General features: G+C 50.3%; 1 protein-coding gene across 1 annotated transcript in view; it reads left to right on the forward strand.

The window, feature by feature from the left end:
• Nucleotides 1-10,361, forward strand: part of LOC130837112 (cytochrome P450 4B1) — a 28,526-nt gene extending 18,165 nt beyond the window's left edge. The window contains exons 2-13 of the mRNA XM_057709907.1: nucleotides 196-337; nucleotides 519-563; nucleotides 1,149-1,276; nucleotides 2,088-2,212; nucleotides 2,496-2,647; nucleotides 2,808-2,914; nucleotides 3,710-3,900; nucleotides 5,652-5,785; nucleotides 6,559-6,623; nucleotides 6,724-6,806; nucleotides 7,230-8,838; nucleotides 10,111-10,361. Coding sequence (XP_057565890.1) covers nucleotides 196-337; nucleotides 519-563; nucleotides 1,149-1,276; nucleotides 2,088-2,212; nucleotides 2,496-2,647; nucleotides 2,808-2,914; nucleotides 3,710-3,900; nucleotides 5,652-5,785; nucleotides 6,559-6,623; nucleotides 6,724-6,806; nucleotides 7,230-7,413 — 1,356 coding nt within the window. The 3' untranslated portion in view covers nucleotides 7,414-8,838; nucleotides 10,111-10,361. The remainder of the gene's footprint in view (nucleotides 1-195; nucleotides 338-518; nucleotides 564-1,148; nucleotides 1,277-2,087; nucleotides 2,213-2,495; nucleotides 2,648-2,807; nucleotides 2,915-3,709; nucleotides 3,901-5,651; nucleotides 5,786-6,558; nucleotides 6,624-6,723; nucleotides 6,807-7,229; nucleotides 8,839-10,110) is intronic.
• The last annotated feature ends 10,017 nt before the right edge of the window (nucleotides 10,362-20,378 follow it).

The following is a 20,378-nucleotide window of genomic DNA, read 5'->3' on the forward strand; positions in this document are numbered from 1 at the left end:
TCAGAGCAGTGGCTGTGGGATAGGGGAGGGGACTGAACCCAGAGATGTGTAGGTCTGGGAGACTGGCTGGGAGAGGGGGTGCAGGAGGAGGGAGGGGCGCTCCCTGGGCCTTCCTGGGCAGCCTCCTGTCTTCCCTACCGGCCTGGCTGGTGACACTGGGTTGCTGAGTGGCCTGGCCTCCTGTTGCCATTTCAGATCCAGCAGATGGGGAGTCTAGACAAGGTGGTGTCCTGGTCCCACCAGTTCCCCTATGCTCACCCACTTTGGATGGGACAGTTCCTTGGCTTCCTGAACATCTATGATCCTGACTACGCCAAAGCTGTGTACAGTCGAGGAGGTGAGGGTTCCTGGGAGAAGGTGGAGCTTCCTGAGAGCACAGGGCTCAGGCCACCATGTGGGGAGGGGTCCTGGGCCTGTACCCTAAGTCTGGGCAGCTGAGGTCCCCACCCTATTCATCACCAAGCATCCTCCAGGACTCCCCAGTGCCCACTTGACCTGAGCTTCTCTGTCTCCTGCAGACCCCAAGGCCCCGGATGTGTATGACTTCTTCCTCCAGTGGATTGGTGAGTGGGCACCTGCCTTCCCTGTCCGTGGTGCTGGGTGAGCAGGCGCCTTCCCTGCTCCATCCCTCCCTGCCCAGTGCCCACTTCCATGGTTATTCCCTCCCCTGGACCACCTGGCCCCCAGCTGCCCATCCTAAGCTCAGCTGCTCAGTAGGAAATGGGGGAGGAGGCAGGAGAGCTCTGGGCTGCCAGGGAGGTGGGGCTCAGGCACCTTCTCCTGCCAGGGTGTTCTCTTCCCTGGACACACAGGGCAAAGGCTCTGGACAATGTGTTCCTGTGAGTAACAGCCTCCTGGTGGAGGTGGCACTAGAGGTGACCCAGGAGATTTTATTGGTGGTGCTGGCTGGGGCAAGGACCTGAGGAGAGGAGTGGTGGCGTGACCCAGGCTGGTGTCAGCAGAGGCTGCGGGGCTGGGTGGCTGGAAAGCAGAGCTGGGTTGGGATGCGAGGCTGGGCAGGGAGGATGGGGGGTGGGTGGGGTGGGGTGGTGGGATTGGGTGGGGTGGCTGTGTTTGGCCCCAGGCTGGCAGGGGTGGGGCAGGATTGTGTGACCTGACCGGCCCTCCCTCTCCCACACCTTCCGCAGGGAAAGGCTTGCTAGTCCTCGACGGGGCCCAGTGGTTTCAGCATCGCAAGCTGCTCACGCCTGGCTTCCACTATGATGTGCTGAGGCCCTATGTGGCTGTGTTCGCCGAGTCCACACGTGCCATGCTGGTGAGCTCCCCTTGCCAGGCTCCTGGAGGCTGTGCCGCAGGGCCAGTTTTCCCTGGGGGAGGGCAGTGAGGAGAATTACTGAGCCCCTGAGGCTCTGTTCTGCCTGCAGTAGCTGTGTGAGCATTGCTCTGCTTGATACCTGCTGCAGGCTGGGTGCCGACCAGGTGCTGAGGCTCCACGTGGCCAGGCAGTCCCAGCCCTTGTCTCTACCAGGAGACCCGGTTCTTCCTCTTTGCAGATCAAAGGGCCTCTATGAGACCCCAGTAAAGGTCCAACTGTAGCAGATTTGAGGTCTGCCTGTATTTGAGAATATTAGGAAGATCTTTCATATCTAAAAGGTGTCTCCTCATTCACAGCCTAGCACAACTGCCTGAAATAACGTTGAGAGCAACTCATCTCTAAAATGGATGCAGGGGTCAGGGTCAGAGTCTTAGGGCTGGATAATCCCCAGAGGTTACCCAGGCTGGTCTTTCTCCTTGCGGGAGACACCTCCCCAGCATCACTGCAGGCATGACCTACACACAGACTGCTGGGGAGCTCACCACCTCTTGGCCCTCCTCTTCCCTTATGCACAGCTGCCCTGGCTGGGGAGAAGTGTCTGTGTGTGCTAGGTGAGGCTGCCTCCTGCTTCTGCCCTCTGAGCCTGAAGCCCCTTCCCCCCAGTACCCCCATAAGAGCAGGATGGAGGCCAGGCCAGGGACTGGGAATGTGGGTGGGGAGGACAGCTGGTGGGTCGTAGAGGGCAGGGGTGGGGCATCCAGCCTGGCTGGCCCCCTCTTCCCCCATATCACCTTCCATCTCTGGGTTCCAGGACAAGTGGGAGGAAAAGGCTCGTGAGCATAAAAGCTTTGACATCTTCTCCGATGTGGGCCACGTGGCGCTGGACTCGCTCATGAAGTGCACCTTTGGCAGAGGAAAGAGAGGCCTGGGCCACAGGTCAGCGGGCCCTCAAGGCTGACCACAGTCTCCACCCAGTCTGGCTCAGAGGGACAAGGTGGCAGGACTCCCTGTCCCTGGTCTGAGAGAAGATAGGGTCCTGCCCTAGGGAGCCCCACCTCATTTGGAGCTGGGCCTCTCGCATGGCTTTGGTGGGAGACTTAATGGCAGGGAGAGGAGGGGCAGAGAGCGCAGTGGTTAGAACTGGATTCTGGGATGGAGCCGCTCTGGGACTCCGCTGTGGGTCAGTGTCTGAGCATCCCTCCCTCCCTCCACTGTGCAGGGACAATAGCTACTACCTGGCGGTCAGCGATCTCACGCTGCTGATGCAGCAGCGCATTGAATCCTTCCAGTACCACAATGACTTCATCTACTGGCTCACCCCGCATGGCCGCCGCTTCCTGAGGGCCTGCCAGGTGGCCCATGACCACACAGGTGGGCCTTTCCCACATGTCCCAGCCACAGGAAGCCTAGGTTCTAGTCTAGTTCCTCCCGGCCCCTGGGGGACCTTCCCTTTGCAGGGCTTCCTTTCCCCCTTCCGGCAGAGGACGGGTTCCCAGGGAATGACACCCTGTGCTCCCCGCCCCCCGCCCAGACCAGGTCATCAGGGAACGGAAGGCAGCCCTGCAAGATGAGAGAGAGCGGGAGAAGACCCAGAGCCGGAGGCACCTGGACTTCCTGGACATTCTCCTGGGGGCCCAGGTGAGAGCACAGTCACCTGCCCCCACCTGAGAACTGGTCCCAGACAGGTCTTCAGACCGTCCTCCTGGAACAGGGCTCACTGGACAGCTGCAGGGGCTGTTAAGCATTTTCTTCCTCTTTCCCCAGCAAATATGACCTGTGTCTTGTCCTGTGAGACATATCAGCAAAGGCTCAGAGGTGGGAAGGAGCTGGGTGTGGTTGGCCATGGCACTGGGGAGAGATGTAGTGGCAGGCAGCCTGGGTCCCATGCCTGAAGATCAATTCCAGACTTCGAAGACTCTGAAGAATCTTAGCACCCTAGAAGCTTAGAATCTTAGACTTTACACATTACTTGTCCATTCATTCACTCATTCACTCGGTCCTATATTCACTCACCCCACAAACACACTGAGCCTTACCCAGGGTGAGTGTCGTGCTAGGGATGCAGAAGTTGAGAGAACCCTGGCCCTGGCCTCTAGACGCTCACAGTCTAGTGGAGGAGACAGGAAGTGGACCATGACAAAGACCTCTTCCTCCTCTGGGTGGCCTTCTGTGTGTCAAGTGAGCTGAATTGACAGGGCTGGGTAAAGTCACAGGTCACTTGGCCAGAGGGATCAAAGAAGGCTTCCTGGAGTAGGAGGCATCCAAGCTGGGCTTGGGAGAACAGATAGGAATCTAGGGGAAGGTCCTAACCCCCAGTCTGAAAAGGAGATGTCCCCCCTCTCCCAGATCTTTATTTGACAACTACTGTTGTGAGGTCTTGTTGGAACCTACCTCAGATGCCTTGGGCTGTCCCGTTGTGCCTTCCTGACCCAGGATGAAGATGGGGTCAAGCTGTCAGATGCAGACCTCCGGGCCGAGGTGGACACGTTCATGTTTGAAGGCCACGATACCACCACCAGTGGCATCTCCTGGTTTCTCTACTGCATGGCCCTGTACCCCGAGCACCAGCAACGTTGTCGGGAGGAGGTCCGAGAGATTCTTGGGGACCGGGACTCCATCCACTGGTGAGTAAGGCTGTGGGTGAGCCCAGTCTTTCCTGCTTCTTGGTCCTAGGGAAGTGCTGTGCTTCCACGGCCACCCTGGAAACCAGGTGAGGGCAGGTAGCCCTTGTCCTTTTCCCCTGCAGTGCTGTGGCTTTTGGGGGGAGCTAAGGGTGGACACACCCCTGATCCCTTTCTCTCACAAGCGACCCTTTCCAGACGTGAGTCATGTAGAGAAGGTTGTCAGCAGGAGGCTGCCTTGTGTGCTGGGTCCCTCTGCTGGCAGAACCTGACTACCCTTCTGGGTTCCTGGGTAGAGCAGGGAGCGCTGGGAAAGAAAGGTTTGGAAGCTGAGGGTGCACAGAGCTGGGGTGGCCAGGGCGGCGGGTTCCCTCCCACCTGCCTTTGGATGGCCGTGTGCAGCCTCGAGACTCCTCTGATGAAGGAGAAAAGGCTGTTTCCCCAACTCCATCACTTAAAAACTTGCATTGTTTTCTGTTTCTCGGTTCCAGCTTGAACTCACTAACAGGACACAGGCTGACGCTCACCTCTCTCTGCAGAATGATCTCTGGGCATCTCCCTCGGGCCCCTCTCCCGTCTGTGCCCTGTGCAGCCCCCTCTCCCTGCCTCCTCCCCTCAGGCCTTGGAGTCCTGTCACCTTTCTCTCTAGGCTCCTGCACAGGGATAGGCACACAGCAGGGGCACAGAAAATGCTCAGTCGAGGGGAGAAACTTTAGCTTCACTGAGGGAGACTGGCTAAGAATTCCAGAACCTGAGATTTGAAGGATGTGGTTTTACTGGTCGGGCCATGGAAACCTCCCAGGGTGTCTGGCCCTGTGCCAGGTGCTGTTAGGGTTGCAGGTGCGGAGGGGGAGGAGCCAAGTTACTGCCCTTGGGGAGTTTTTAGAAAGACAAACTCACAGAACCAAAAAGCTAGAGGAAACCACTGAATGGGGTAAGAGTGAGTGGCCCTGTGGTGAGAGCAGAGGGGTCAAAAGGGGTGGGCCTGAGTTGGCTTCCTAAGGAGGCGTGACAGTCAGACAAGCAAAGGGAGAGAGCTGGGCACCCCAGGTTGGCAACAACGTGAACACAGCCTGGAGGCAGGGAGTTGAAACCTTTCTTTAATTTTCGTTTCATTCATTCTGTCTCAAAGCTGAAGCAACGTGAAGGACACATTCAATGAAATGTAGAACTCCAATGACCAATGAGGACGGGGGAATAAACCCTAGAGTTGGGGGCTCTGTAATAAGGTGTTGCACAGTAGTTATAGTTGGACCACATTTGGGTCTGAGCTTCCTAGTGGCAATATATTCCTATATATACAAAATCACTCACCCTCCTCCCAGCTTGGCATTGTTTATGCATTTCTTACTTCATTCAACCAGTGTATATCAGCCCCTGTTCCTTTCCATTCCAGCTCCACAGGGAAACCAAGCAGAACCTGGGGAACTGTCCCTTGTGGGGTTTCTATGAGGCCCTGAGAGACAGAGGAGTGCCCTTGTCTTTGATGACCGGGTGCACTAACACCCCTAGGGTTCTGTGCTTCCCCCTCCTAGCAGTGGAGATGAGGGACGGATGAATGGAGAAAAGAGAAGCCGGAATCCTGGGTCTGAGTGGCCACCCCATGTGCAGTCTGGCCTGAACAGCTGGAGCACTCGTGTCCCTCTGACTCTCGGGTGTGGGATGGTGGTGAAGGGAGGAACTGGGGCTGGGCCTGCCTTCCCGCAGGACCTGATGCTCCCCAGCCTAGAAAGGCCTGGCTGTGTTGCTGGCAGGGATGATCTGGGGAAGATGACCTACCTGACCATGTGCATCAAGGAGAGCTTCCGGCTCTACCCGCCTGTGCCCCAGGTGTACCGCCAGCTCAGCAAGCCTGTCAACTTTGTGGATGGTCGCTCTCTACCTGCAGGTGGGTGGGGTGGATTTCAGGGTGGAACCAGAGTCCTTACGGGTGCTGCCTGTCCCCCTGCACCGGTGAGGAAGAGCCCAGGCTTTGTGTTTGGCCTTTGTCCAAGTCCTAGCTCCACAATGTATGGGTAAATCCTTTTGCCTCTAAGAACTGCTCTCTGTTCTGTAAACTGGGGGTGAGAGAGTCTCTACCTTACAGGGTTGTTGTCAGGATTAGAGACAGTGTTTGCCAGGGCTGTCATGTCCCACCATGCAGGATGTGCCGTGAACAACTTCAGGAGGCGTCATTCACTTAGACTATGATGCTGTGCAGTGTGCAACCTGTGCAACTGGGTGTGGCAGCTTTGTAAGGAGTGTTTAACTCTGGATTTGACGCACAGTGAGCACCAATGAATGGTGGCTGCTGCTACTACTGATTGCATAAAATTGTGAATAACCACTTCCCTTGAGGGTCGGTTAATGGAAAGCAGAAATTGTGTAATAGCTCTTGGCTGTCCTACCTCGTGGTGTGGTGGGTCAGTCCTCTCTCCCTTTTCCATTCTACAAATGTCTGTGTCAGGTGCTGTGCTCTGTGCTGGGGCTACAGGAAGCAGGTGTGAGGATGCTCAAAAGCACGTTGCTGTGTTGAGGGTGGTCATGAACCCTCTGGCACCGGCAGTGCTCAGGGAGGGGCTGGTGCCCAGTTAGGGGGATGCTAGGGGATTCTGGCCTGTGAGGAGGAGGGCCTGGCTGCCCCAGGACCACCTGGTCACCAGGCCTCTGCTCCTCCCACAGGCAGCCTGATTTCTCTGCACATCTATGCCCTCCACAGGAACAGTGCCGTGTGGCCCGACCCTGAGGTACACCATCCCAGGGCCCAGAGGTCAGATGGGGTGGGTGGCTGCAGGGTCAGCCTGCCCTAGGACCTGACAGGTAGTTAAGCCGGACCTGTCCCCTTAGGTCTTTGACCCCCTGCGCTTCTCCCCTGAGAATACGACTGGACGCCACTCCTTTGCCTTCATTCCCTTCTCTGCTGGTCCCAGGTAAGGAGAGCCTAACATTCCTGGTCCTCTGGACTGGGGAGGTGAGGATGGAGGATGTTGTGGGGGAGGCATCATTTGGGGGAACTGTGGGATGAGGGGGACCATGCTGGGTGCGTAGTGACCTTGATGCCGGGGGAAATTCCAGGGAGTTTCTTCCTGCCATTAGCATATTCTTGTCCTTTGCAGGTGGGTTGGGTGCGTCCTTCCAAAGGAGACCCCTAAGCCACAACCCACAATGTGAACCTATCTAGTAGGAACCCTCATCATATTCCCAAGATCTGTTTCTTAGGCCCAGGTCAATCAATTGATCAGCCAGTTATCCATCCAAAAAGAGTTCCTGGTTTCTGTTGGCCACTGGGAGCACTGGTTTTCATCAGTCTGGACACCCAATAGCCTGATGTCATTTTGTGCTGCTCCTCACAGGAACTGCATTGGGCAGCAGTTTGCCATGAATGAGGTGAAGGTGGTCACAGCCTGCTGCTTGCTCCGTTTTGAGTTTTCTCCGGACCCCGCGAAGCAACCCATCTTGTTACCCCAGCTGGTCCTGCGCTCCAAGAATGGCATCCACCTCCGCCTGAAGCCACTGGGCTCAGGCTCTGGGAAGTAGCTCTGCTGAGAGTAGGGCCCCAGCCAGCCCAGGCTGTGGCCTCTCCCTGGGCGCTGCCCTCTCCAAGCCAGGCTGTAGAGTAGCTGTGTTCCCCTGTCTTCCGCAGACTTGTGGTTTAGAAGGGGAGTAGGCACCTGCACAGATAGTCACCTCCAAGGCAGCACCATGTAAACAAGTGTGTCTCTAAATGCTTACCATGCACGTGTTCCAGAGCTCACTCATTCATTCAGCAAACATATGGTGAACACCTACGGGGTTCTAGAGGCTCCAGTTATGTCCCATAATTGTCCCTCTTTCTAAAACTTCCACAACATTCGCAGCAGAAGCTGTGCCTTGGGACTGGCAGTTATGACCAGGCACTCACTCACTCCATGTGATGGAGAGATGGCTTTCGGGGCTTGCCCTTCACGGAGATCTGTTTCTTTCTTACCTTTGTGTGCATGTGTTTGGAACATAACAGACATAAGGACAAGTTGCTTAAACCAAGAATACACAAGACAATGAAAACCTAATCCCCAGTAATCACTGCTGAGGTCAAGGAATACGGATTATATTTCATGGGTGTATGTTGGGCCCCTCCTGAGACAGGTCTCTGTGGCACTCCTGCCATTGTCACCATCTGTGTCACAGTGACCCGGTGCACTGGACATGTGGGGTTTTGCTGGGGAAGGTGGCAGAGTGGCATCAGAGGGTGGCTTCCTGGAAGAGGTGGTGCCTGAATCAGGCCTTGAGGCAGGGAGAGGTATGAAAGTGCAAAGGGGGACTTTTGGAGAGGGACTCAGGCTGGGGCCGTGTGGGGAATTAGTGCTCCTTCCCCAGTAGTCCCTTCAGCAGCTACCTGAGGGCTGGGGGCACAGACACCTCTAGGGTTCAAGTCTAAGGCCATTAGTGGGCTCTAATCCAGGAAATGGACAACTGTGGAAGGGAGCACACTGGATGCTTGGGGGAGGGGCAAGAGAGGGGAATTGTAGCCCTGGGAATTGGAGATGTGTTTCTGTTGCCCTGGGGATACACCACCTGGAGACACATCCTTCCTGCTAGTGATGCCTCCCCTCTGGAAAGAAGGTCACAGCCTTGGAAGCTTGGCCAGGGCCACATGCTCCCTCCTGCAAAGCCCTGTCGAGTTACAGATCTCCTCGCTCACCTGAGACTGGGGTGCCTGGGCCTCAGGCAGAGTGTCCCCCATGCCACCCACTTTCCCTCTGTCCTGGCCCTGGACAGACCTTTCTCTGCACAAGTGAAGAAATGGTTTCAATAGGCAGCACCAGGGTGCAGAGCGCAGGGTCATAACCGTGTGTGGCCCATGGGTGGCATCGAGTCTAAGCTGTGTCTACTTCCCTGATGTCTGGATCCTCAGGAGGCCAGTGAGGCAGGACGGAGGAGGCTGTTATCCCGCTTCAATACTAAGCGAAGGAACCTGCCCAGGTGCTCATCAACAAGGAGCATGAGCTGAGGCCTGACTCTGGCCTCTTTGGACTAAGGCTCCATGGGCAGAACTGCCTCTCTCTCTGAGGACACGTGGGCGCTCTGGAGCCAGAGGGAAGGGGGAGGCTGCATGTGAGCGGGGAGCTGGGCCCAGCGGGCACCGAAGGGGAATTCCACTTAATCCTACCAGCTCGCACAACAGACCTGCCGCCTCCCAGCATCCAGGGAGTGTGTGCGTGTGTGTGAGCAGAGTGTGGAGTGTGCGAGGGGCACACGGAGGTGAGGCTGCACAGAGGTGGTGTCTATGTATGTGTCCTGGGGTGTGCACAGGAGTGTGGACACAGCTGGGGTCTTTCCTACTGCCTGGAGCAAGGAGGGTCTCTTCTCAGTCACTCTCTTCAGCTCCTGTAACATCCTGTGGTTAGAGCTCCCACCCATGGCTGGCCACCCAGAAGACCAAGTTCCCATCATCCCATGCTCTGAGAGTGACCAGCCAGTGCCCTTGTGCACCACCTGACGCCAGGGGACCTGCCAAGCTTCCTGTCCAGGACACTCCCAGCTACCTCTCCTGCCCCACCCCCGGTCAAGCACAGAGTGTCCACCTGGCCCCTTCTTGGAACACAATGAACTAGTCCAGTGACCTAGGATCCGGGGTGAGGGGAGGGCGGGTGCCTAGTCCTGGCTGCAGACAGTGGCAGGGGGAGATGCCCCTCCAGGAGGCACATGGCTGCATGACAGCACAGCACAGCACAGGGCTGCAGGGAGGTCTCCTCTGGCATCCGGGGCTCTGGACTAGGAAGGGCGGGAGTGGGATGGGAGGAGGACCTGTGTGCAGAAGCAGCAAGAGAGCAGGGCTGGGTGCAGAGAGGCTGGTGGAGGAGTGCAAAGGGCCTGGTGTTGGTCAGGGCCCAGGGTTAGGAGGACTGACCCCCTGCGGTCTCCAGGCGTGCCAAAATTGAAGTTGTCCCTCCTTGCTCAGGTTGGCCAGGGAGACATTCTGGGGACTGCAAGGGCGGTCCTGTAGGGGAGGTGAGGACCATGTACACACCCCTTTGTCCTTTTCTTTTGAAATAAAATGCTGACTCAGGAGTTAATGATTAGGAAATTGAAGATGTGGAAACAAAGAATAGCTGTTTAACTGGGGTACTGGTAACAATTTAGACTATAATTCTGCCACATGGCAGAATCACTGAATTCTCAGTTCCCTGAAAGACATAGATAAAGGCCTGGCACACATTCCTAAGTTTTTTTGTTTTTTGTTTGTTTTTATAGGAAGCAGACCCCCACCAGATGAAAACTGCTGACTACAAGCACATAGACCCTAGACTGGGTGAAAACAGAAGATTGATAATGCTTGAAACTTCACCTCAATGCCAACCAATCCAAGAATTGTCCACAAGCTGATTACACCATGCTCCTTGAACACTGTAACACTTACTACCCCTTCCAGGGTGGGTCACACAGTCTTGAAGGCAGTAGCCCACTGTGCCTGGCAAAGCAATAAAAGTTACTCTTTTTTACATCACCCAAAACTCTGTCTCTGAGTTTCTATTTGGCAGCAGTGAAGAGGGCAAGTTTTGGCAACAGAATTTTGGGGGCTCGTCCTGGACGACTTGTGGGTAGGCTTCCCCGTGGGGCCCCTAGGCTTGATTGGACACTCAGAGGCTTCTCTCCATGGCAGCCTCCTTTGGGAGAGTGGAGGGTTGGAGGACCCCTCTGGAGGCCATTTGTGCATTTGTGGATTGGGTTATTTGCTTTTTTGGTGTTAAGCTGCATGAGCTGCTTGTATGTTTTGGAGATTAAGCCTTTGTCAGTTGCTTCGTTGGCAAATATTTTCTCCCATTCTGAGGGTTGTCTTCTTGTCTTATTTATGGTTTCTTTTGCTATGCAAAAGTTTTTGTTTCATTCGGTCCCATTTGTTTATTCTTGATTTTATTTCCATGATTCTAGGAGGTGGGTCAAAAAGGATCTTGCTTAGATGTATGTCATAGAGTGTTCTGCCTATGTTTTCCTCTAGGAGTTTTATAGTGTCTGGCTTTACATTTAGGTCTTTAATCCATTTTGAGTTTACTTTTGTGTGTGGTGTTAGGAAGTGTTCTAATTTCATTCTTTTACATGTAGCTGTCCAATGTTCCCAGCACCACTTATCGAAGAGGCTGTCTTTTTCCCGTTGTGTATTCATGCCTCCTTTGTCAAAGATAAGGTGCCCATATGTGTGTGGGTTTACCTCTGGGTTCTCTATTCTGTTCCATTGATCTTCCTTTCTATTTTTGTGCCAGTACCATACTGTCTTGATCACTGCAGCCTTGTAGTATAGTTTGAGGTCAGGAAGCCTAATTCCACCGAAGCCATCTTTCCTTCTCAAGATTGCTTTGGCTATTTGGGGTCTTTTGAGTTTCCATATAAATCATAAGATCTCTTGTTCTAGTTCTGTGAAAAGTGCTGTTGGTAATTTGATAGGGATTGCGTTGATTCTGTAAATTGCTTTTGGTAACATAGTCATTTTCACAATGTTGATTCTTACAATCCAGGAACATGGTATGTTCCCCCATCTGTTTGTGTCATCTTTGATTTCTTTCATCAGTGTCTTATAGTTTTCTGCCTACAGGTCTTTAGCCTCCTTAGGCAGATTTATTCCTCGGTATTTTATTCTTTTTGTTGCAATGGTAAATGGGAGAGTTTCCTTAATTTTTCTTTCTGCTCTTTCATTGTTAGTGTATAGGAATGCAAGAGATTTCTGCATATTAATTTTATATCCTGCTACTTTACTAAATTCATCGATTAGTGCTGGCAGTTTTCTGGTAGCATCTTTAGGGTTTTCTATGTATAATATCATGTCATCTGCAAAGAGTTACAATTTTACTTCTTCTTTTCCACTTTGGGTTCCTTTTATTTCATTTTCTTCTCTGATTGCTGTGGCTAAAACTTCCATAACTATGTTAAATAATAATGGTGAGAGTGGACACCCTTGTCTTGTCCCTGTTCTTAGAGGGAATGCTTTCAATTTTTCACCATTTAGAAAGATGTTTGCTGTTGGTTTTTGTGGGAAAACATTCAGAAGCTTTTCTGAATCCTTGAATATGTTACTAAAAGTAATTAAAGTATGTGGGCTGAGCAACTGGGTGCAGGATGTCCTGCTTGAGCAGTGGAGGAAGTAAGGGTGCTGGGCATGGAGGCCATGGGGGCATAGGCTACCATGGAAATAATATTGACCCTCTCTGGGGGCACAGCCCCTTCCTCACTTGCACACCTCATATCACCCTGTTTGGCCCCGGAGGATGGCTGGTTAGCCAGAGATGGGTACCATTCCTCAGGAGAGGAACAACCTAAGACAGGCACAGTCGCAGAGGGGCCAAGAGGGGTGGGGCACAGACCCTTACTCCTTCTGAGAGAGGTCTCCTGCCCCCATGGCTGCATTACTTCCCATGCCCAGCTCAGACTGGGACCCAGGAGGCAAACAGAGACCTGGCTAATAGCAGCTGCCCTCCTTCTGCTATTCTTGAAAAACATCATTGCCCCCAATCATATGAGGCCTTTGTTTGGTTATTTCAAAGGAAAACCTTGATTGTGGGACAAAACTGGGAGTGTGAGAACCTTATGCTATCTTGCTTCTGGAATGCCAAGAGCTCAATAAAAACAACATAGGATGAAGCAGCGGGGCTTTTGATCCTAGAGGTCTTGAGTCCCCTGGTTCCATCTTTCTCTTAAATCTGTGCCTGTGTTTCTTTAAGCTTAAGGCACCCGTCATTTGCCCCGAGTCGTCGAGCTGGTCTCGGCAGGTTTGTCATATATGGCTTTTATCATGTTGAGGTAATTTCCTTCTATGCCCATTTTCTGGAGAGTTTTTATCGTGAATAGATGTTAAATTTTGTCAAAAGCTTTTTCTGCAACTATTGAGATGATCATAAGGTTTTTATCCTTCAATTTATTAATATGATGTATCACATTGATTAATTTGAGTATATTGAAGAATCCTTGCTTTCCAGGGATAAATCCCACTTGATCATGATGTAGGATTTTTTTGATGTGCTGTTGGATTCTGTTAGCTAGTATTTTGTTGAGGATTTTTGCATCTATATTCATCAGTGATGTTGGTCTGTAATTTTCTTTTTTTGTGATATCTTTGCCTGGTTTTGGTATCAGGGTGATGGTGGCCTCATGGAATTAGTTTGGGAGCCTTCCTCCTTCTGCTATATTTTGGAAGAGTTTGAGAAGGATACGTGTTAGCTCTTCTCTAAATGTTTGATAGAATTCACCTGTGAGTCCATCTGGCCCTGGGCTTTTGTTTGTTGGGAGATTTTTAATCACAGTCTCAATTTCCATACTTGTGATTGGTCTGTTCATATTTTCTATTTCTTCCTGGTTCAGTCTTGGAGGATTTTACTTTTCTAAGAATTTATCCATTTCTCCCAGGTTATCCAATTTGTTGGCATATATTTGCTTGTAGTAATCTTTCATGATCTGTTGTATTTCTGTGGTGTCAGTTGTTACTTCTCCTTTTTCATTTCTAACTCTGTTGATTTGCGTCTCCTCCCTTTTTTCCAGATGAGTCTGGCTGATAGTTTATCAATTTTGTTTATCTTCTCAAAGAACTGGCTTTTAGTTTTATTGATCTTTGATATTGTTTCCTTCATTTCTTTTTCATTTATTTCTGCTCTGATCTTTATGATTTCTTCCCTTCTGCTCACTTTGGGGTTTCTTTGTTCTTCATTCTCTAATTGTTTTTGGTGTAAGGTTAGGTTGTTTATTCGATATTTTTCTTGTTTCTTGAGGTAGGACTGTATTGCTATAAACTTCCCTCTTAGAACTGCTTTTGCTGCATCCCATAGGTTTTGGGTTGTGTTTTTATTGTCATTTGTTTCTAGGTATTTTTTGATTTCCTCTTTGATTTCTTTAATGAGTTCTTGGTTGTTTCATAGTGAATTGTTTAGCCTCCATGTGTTTGTATTTTTTGCAGTTTTTTTCCTGTAATTGATATCTAGTCTCATGGCATTGTGGTCAGAGAAAATGCTTGATATGATTTTAATTTTCTTGATTTTACCGAGGCTTGATTTGTGACCCAAGATGTGATCTATTCTGGAAAATGTTCTGTGTGCCCTTGAGAAGAAAGTGTATTCTGCAGTTTTTGGATGGAATGTCCTATAAATATCAATTAAGTCGCGATGGTCTAATGTGTCATTTAAAGCTTGTGTGTCTTTATTTGTTTTCTGTTTGGATGATCTGTCCATTGATGTAAGTGGGGTGTTAAAGTCTCCTACTATTATTGTGTTAATGTCGATTTCCCCTTTAATGGCTGTTAGCATTTGCCTTATGTATTCAGGTGCTCCTATGTTGGGTGCATAGATATTTACAATTGTGATATGTTCTTCTTGGACTGATTCCTTGATCACTATGTAGTGTCTTTTCTTGTCTCTTGTAATAGTCTTTACTTTCAAGTCTAATTTGTCTGACATGACTATTGCTACTCCAGCTTTCTTTTGACTTCCACTTGCATGGAATATCTTTTTCCATCCCCTTACTTTCAGTCTGTGTGTGTCTCTAGGTCTGAAGTGGGTTTCTTGTAGATAGTATATGTAATGGTCTTGTTTCTGCATCCATTCAGCCAGTCTGTGTCTTTTGGTTGGAACATTTAATCCATTTACATTTAAGGTGATTATTGACATGTATGTTCCTATTACCATTTTCTTAATTGTTTTGGGTTTGTTTTTGTAGGTCTTTTCCTTCTCTTTTGTTTCCTGCTTAGAAAATTCCTTTAGCAGTTGTTGTTAGGCTGGTTTGGTGGCGCTGAATTCCCTTAGCTTTTGCTTGTCTGTAAAGCTTTTGATTTCTCCATCAAATCTGAATGAGATTCTTGCTGGGTAGAGTATTCTTGGCTGTAAGTTTCTCTCTTTCAGGACTTCCAGTATATCCTGCCACTCCCTTCTTGCCTGCAGAGTTTCTGCAGAAAGATCAGCTGTTATCCTTATGGATTTTCCCTTATATGTTATTTGTTGCTCTTCTCTTACTGCTTTGAATATTTTTTCTTTATGTTTAATTGTTGTTAGTTTGGTTAATATGTGCCTCGGTGTATTTCTCCTTGGGTTTATTCTGTATGGGACTCTCTGTTCTTCTTGGACTTGATTAATTATTTCCTTTTCCATGTTGGGGAAGTTTTCCACTATAACCTCTTGAAATATCTTCTCAGACCCTTTGTTTTTTTCTTTTTCTTCTGGGATGCCTATGATTCGAATGTTGGTGTGCTTAATGTTGTCACTCACGTCTCTGAGATTGGCTTCCATTCTTTTTATTCTTTTTTCTTTTTCCTGCCCTATGGCAGTTATTTCCCCCATTCTATCTTCCAACTTACTTATTCATTCTTCTGCCTCAGTTATTCTGTTGTTTATAGCATCTAGAGTATTTTTAATATGGGTTATTTTGTTGTCCATTACTGCTCATTTGGTCTTTAGTTCTTCTGAGTCCTTATTAACTGTTTCTTGTATTTTCTGTATTTTGCTATTGAGATTTTGGATCATCTTCACTATCATTACTCTGAATTCTTTTTCAGGCAATTTTCCTATTTCCTCTTCATTTATTTGGTCTTGTATATTTTTACCTTGTTCCTTCATCTGTGATGTATTTTTTGGGCATCTCATTTTCTCCCCACTTTGGATGGGTGGGATTGTGTTCCAGTCCCACTGGGTGTTTGGCCTGAGGTTTCAAGCACTGGAGTTTGTAGGCTGTTGAGTGTAGCTGGGTCTTGGTGTTGAGGTGAGAACCTCTGGGAGAACTCACTCTGATGAATATTGCCTGGGAACTGGGTTTCTCTGCTAGTCCAATGTTTTGGACTTAGAGCTCCCACCTCAGGAGCTCAGATCTGACCCTGGGCTTGTGAATCAAGATCCCACAAGCTGTGTGGAGCAGGAAAATGAAAAAAAAAAATTAAAAAAAGTAGGAGAACAGCAGGATAATACCAAGATAAAAAATATGATAAGAACAGGAAACTAACAGATGTGTTAAAAAAATTAAAAAAAAATAGATGGAGCAATAACTGAAAGGTAAAACAACTGCAATAGCCAAAGTGAGGATGTGGGAGGAAAAAAAAAAGCCAGAAAAGGCCTTGGCTGTGGGGACAGGGCTTAGACAAGTTGGGGGTGGGGGTGGGGGTTAGGCAATAGGCAGGGCATATGCTTAGAAAAGGCCCTGGGGGTGGTGGGGAATGGGGCTTATGCTCAATGAGGCAGAGGGGCCCAGGAATGCCTCTGGTCCTGGGACAAAGGACCAGGTCCAGGTACCCAGCAGGCTCCCTGGGCCTGAGTTGATGGAAGAAAGGCTAGGCACCTCCCCTAGTCCTCCAATCTTGGAGGGTCCCTCCCCCATGGGTCCTCTTCTTCCTCACCCCCTCCCTCCTATTCTCTTAGGACCCTCACAGTTGGAGGGGGCACTGGAAGGCAGGAGACCAGACTCTGATGCCCAACAGGCTTCCCAGGGCCAACTGGGCTAGGGTAATGCCTGTGGCACTTCGCCAGATCTCCCGGTCTCATAAGGTCCCTGTCTGCCTCTATTCCTCTCCTCCTCCCCCTCCCCCTCTCTCCTAGGTCCCAAGCAGCTGGAGGGGGCCCTGGAGTGTGAAAGGCCAGTTCCATGAGCCTAACAGACTTCCCAGGGCTAATGGGCAGGGGAAATACCATCCCCCCCTCCCTTGATCCTCTAATCCCAGAAGGCCCCTTCCCCTGCCTGCCTCTCCTCTTCTCCCCTGCTTTCCTTCTACACCCCTAGGACCAGTGAGACCTAGAGGGGCCTCTGGAGGACTGAAGACCAGGCCTGAGGGTACAACAGGCCTCCTGGTGCCAAGTGGGTAGGGAGATTTCCCGCAGGGTCTCCCCTGATCCTCCAGTCCTGCAAGGTCCCCCCGCCCCCACTGTCTGCCTCTCTTCCTCTTCCCCTCTCCTCCCTCCCTCCCATGCCTGTATGACCCACTCAGCCAGAGAGGGCCCCAGAGACTGAGGGATCAGAATTGGGAGCCCAGCAGGCCCGCTGGGCCCAAGTGGGCAGGGGAAAGGTCCTTCACACCTCCCCTGGCCCTCTGATCCTGGAACATCCCACCACCAGTCTGCCTCTCTTCCTCTTCCCCTGTCAAGCTCCTACGCCCCGGGACTAACGTCTCTGGGAGGGGACCCTGGAGAGCCCAGCAGGCTTCCTGGACCAGTGGGCAGTGGAAATGCCTTCCACTCCTCCCCTAATCCTCTGATCCCTGAGGGTCCCTTCCCACTTCTGCCTCTCTTCTTCTCCCCCCACTGCTTCCCTCCTGTACTTATAGGACCAATGGTTCAGAGGGGCCTTGGAGGGTGGAGGACCCGCCTGGAAGAAATATCTGGTGGCGCCTCCCCTATTCTTCTGACCTGGAGAAATCCCTTCCCACCCCCACTGTCTGCCTCTCTCCGTCCCCTTGTCCTCCTTCCCCCACGCCCCCAGGACCCATGCACCAGAGGGGGACCCGGAGAGTGAAGGACCAGGCCCAGGAGCCCAGTCGGCCTCCCTGGGCAAGAGAGCAGGCAAAACGCCCTCTCGCCTCCCCGTCCCCTGATCTCAAAGCCTGCACCCCCACCAGTCCACCTGTCCACCTCCTCACCCCTCCTCTTTCCCTCCCACACCCCCAGGACCCAGGCAGCCCAGAGGGGGCCTTGGAAGGTGGAGGACCCTGCTGGGGACCCCAGCAAGCTCCCAGGCCTGGGAGCTCAGCAAGCCTCCTGGCCTCCTGGGTGGGAGAAACCTGGTTGTGGTTTGGCGATCTCCCCAGCCTCTAAGGGTTCCTCCAGGCGGGAACCTCCGCCCTCCCCCAGCCACCCCTGGGGCGCCGATCCCATCTGGCTTCCCCTTTCCCACCCCTCTGACTTCCCCCTGGTCCTACCTGGTTGCTCTGGGGTTCCTCAGGTCTCCTTGGGCCTCAGGTCCCCCGCCGGCCTCCAGCAACCCATTTGTGGGGAGATACGATCTCCGTGTCTTCCCATGCTGCCATCTTTGGAATTGACTCTTAAATTCATATTTCCCATTTAAGAAGGGCATCTGCATTGGACTGTCTATAGGAAAAACTGCTAACCCCAAACGACACCCACACTAGGATGAGAAGAAGACAACAGCAATGGAAAACAGCTGACATAAAAGTCTGGACCAGGCCTGTAAGAACCATCCAACTAATTCAATTGCATTGTTTACCAAATGTGTGTCTTCCTATCAAAATGGAAAGTTATTATTTTACTTCTAACCATACTTTTGACCCCAATATTCAAGATGAAAAGAAAATTCTCTAGTGAAGTTGTCATAGAGTATAACCTAATGACATGTATCACTGCTTGTTTTAAGTGTATTGCTAAAAGCACATGTATAATGCTTGTGTGACAATTGGGTATAAATGATGAAAATGTATGGCCTACAAAGCATTTCCCCATTAACATACCTCTGAGCCTGTTCATAGTATCTGATTAGTTTTCCCTCAATGTGGAGAAGTAGGCAAAAAGAAAAAAGGAGGCCTAGCACCAAGGGACATAAATGCACCCAGAGCAGGCAACTGGGCCACTCTGGCAACTTTGGAAAAATGTATTGATTATCAATGCTGTTTACGGAAAATTTGCAATCGAAAGGGGAAAATGATGGAAGAAATTTTCACATATTGAGGTATGGGGAAATCATTCTGGCTTATACATGATTGAATTGAACTTTAAGCTAACCAGAACAGCCGGTTTGTGGCCTATTAAACGTGCATTGTACATCTGCTTTAGCCATTAAAAAATTACATTAAAATCAAAATGAAATAACTATTGTTCAGACATCCAAAATGGAACTAGGTGACCATTATGGTGGGTTCAGACACATTCCTATATTACTAAAAACTTGAGTTCTCTAAAGTTTATCAGACTTAAGGACACCATCAGCCATTTTCAAAACAATATCTACAAGCAGCTGCCAACTGCAACCTTATGGTCTCAAGGTTTTCTTGTAACTATGAAAGCTTTCCCCTACTTTAAAAAATAGTAATAGCAAATGAGACAGCTCAAGCTATAGCCTCCCAGCAAAAGGCTACTTGGTTACTACATATATGTAAAAAGGAAACACTCCAAAACTGATATTCCTGGTTGCCATCTACAATAGAAGGGCTCTTTTGAAATATACTGCAAAGGTGTATTTTAACCATTAGCTTCATAGTAATACAGTTAATAATTTTGAAATGTTTGTCCAGGGGCTATGACAAAGCAATAAAAGAGACAGGTAATATTTCCTTAACACAAAATATTGATGCTAAGCTTGGAACTCGAGATTATTTCCAACTCTGTGTCCATTCCCCAATTTAGGGAGGACTACGCCCCACTTCAACAGGAAGTAACCAGAGTGGTTGCTGCCCCATTCCCTCAAAGAGTTGGGGAAAATTGAAACAGAAATGGAACCAAAACTGAATTCCTCTGCCAAATTTATGATTAAACTCTCAATCTAAAGTTTTATTCCCTTTATTGTTCTACACCCATTCCTCCTCAAGATTGAGAATTACAAAGAAAAGGGGGGATTGAAACCACGTACAATCCCCTGTGTCCTTGTCTTTTAAAATAAAATGCTGACTCAACAGTTAATGATTAGGAAATGTGAAGATGTAGAAATAAAATATAGCTGTTGGGGTGGGGAATTGGTAACAATTTAGACTATGATTTTGTCACATGGCAGAATCACTGAGCTCCCAGTTCCCTGAAAGATAAAGGGCTGACACACATTCCTAAGTTGTTTTTATAGGAAGCAGACTCCCATTAGATGAAAACTGTTGACTACAAGCACATAGACCCTAGACTGGTTGAAACCGGAAGGTTGATGACGCTTGTAACTTCACCTTGATGCCAACCAATTCGAGAATTGTTCATGAGCTGATTACACTGTGCTCCATGAACGCTATGAAACTACTCACACAGTCACGCAGTCTTGAGGGCATTAGACCACTGTGGCCCCCTTTGCCTGGCAAAGCAATAAAAGCTACTTTTTTCTACTTCACCCAAAGCTCTGTCTCCAGGTTTCTATTTGGCACCAGTGAACAGAGGCCAAGTTTTGGAAACAGTGCCACAGGCTGGTACCTGCTTCGGGTCTGACATCCTCTCTCAGCAGCCAAGCCTTGTGCCTGGCTGGTTCCTTCCACCCTCCCACACAGCTGCATACTCGTGGCCTCTGAGAAGCCTGTAGGCCCTACATGTGAGGAAGGGCTGCCAGTGGGCTGGTGACATGGCCTGGCTAGGCTCCTCTCAAATCTCATTTAGGGTGAAGGATTGGGTCCCTAAGGCCCTTGTGCCTGACCAAATCTGTAAGTCTTTCCTGCTCAGCACAGGATGGGCTCTGGCTGGGCCCTTCTGAAGATATTGTGAGGAAGCTACCAGGGAATAGCAGGGAGGCTCCTTTCCTGACAGGTGCCTGGTGTGAGCTTCCTCCCTCTGAGCCTTTGGAGACGAGCCCTTTCTGCTGACTCAGCTGCCATGGGAGCCTCAGGCGACAGGCAGGGTGTGGGGCACGAGGGACCCCAGGGTGAGAGGCTG

This window comes from Hippopotamus amphibius, chromosome 1, assembly GCF_030028045.1.
Source record: "Hippopotamus amphibius kiboko isolate mHipAmp2 chromosome 1, mHipAmp2.hap2, whole genome shotgun sequence".
Lineage (NCBI taxonomy): Eukaryota > Metazoa > Chordata > Mammalia > Artiodactyla > Hippopotamidae > Hippopotamus > Hippopotamus amphibius.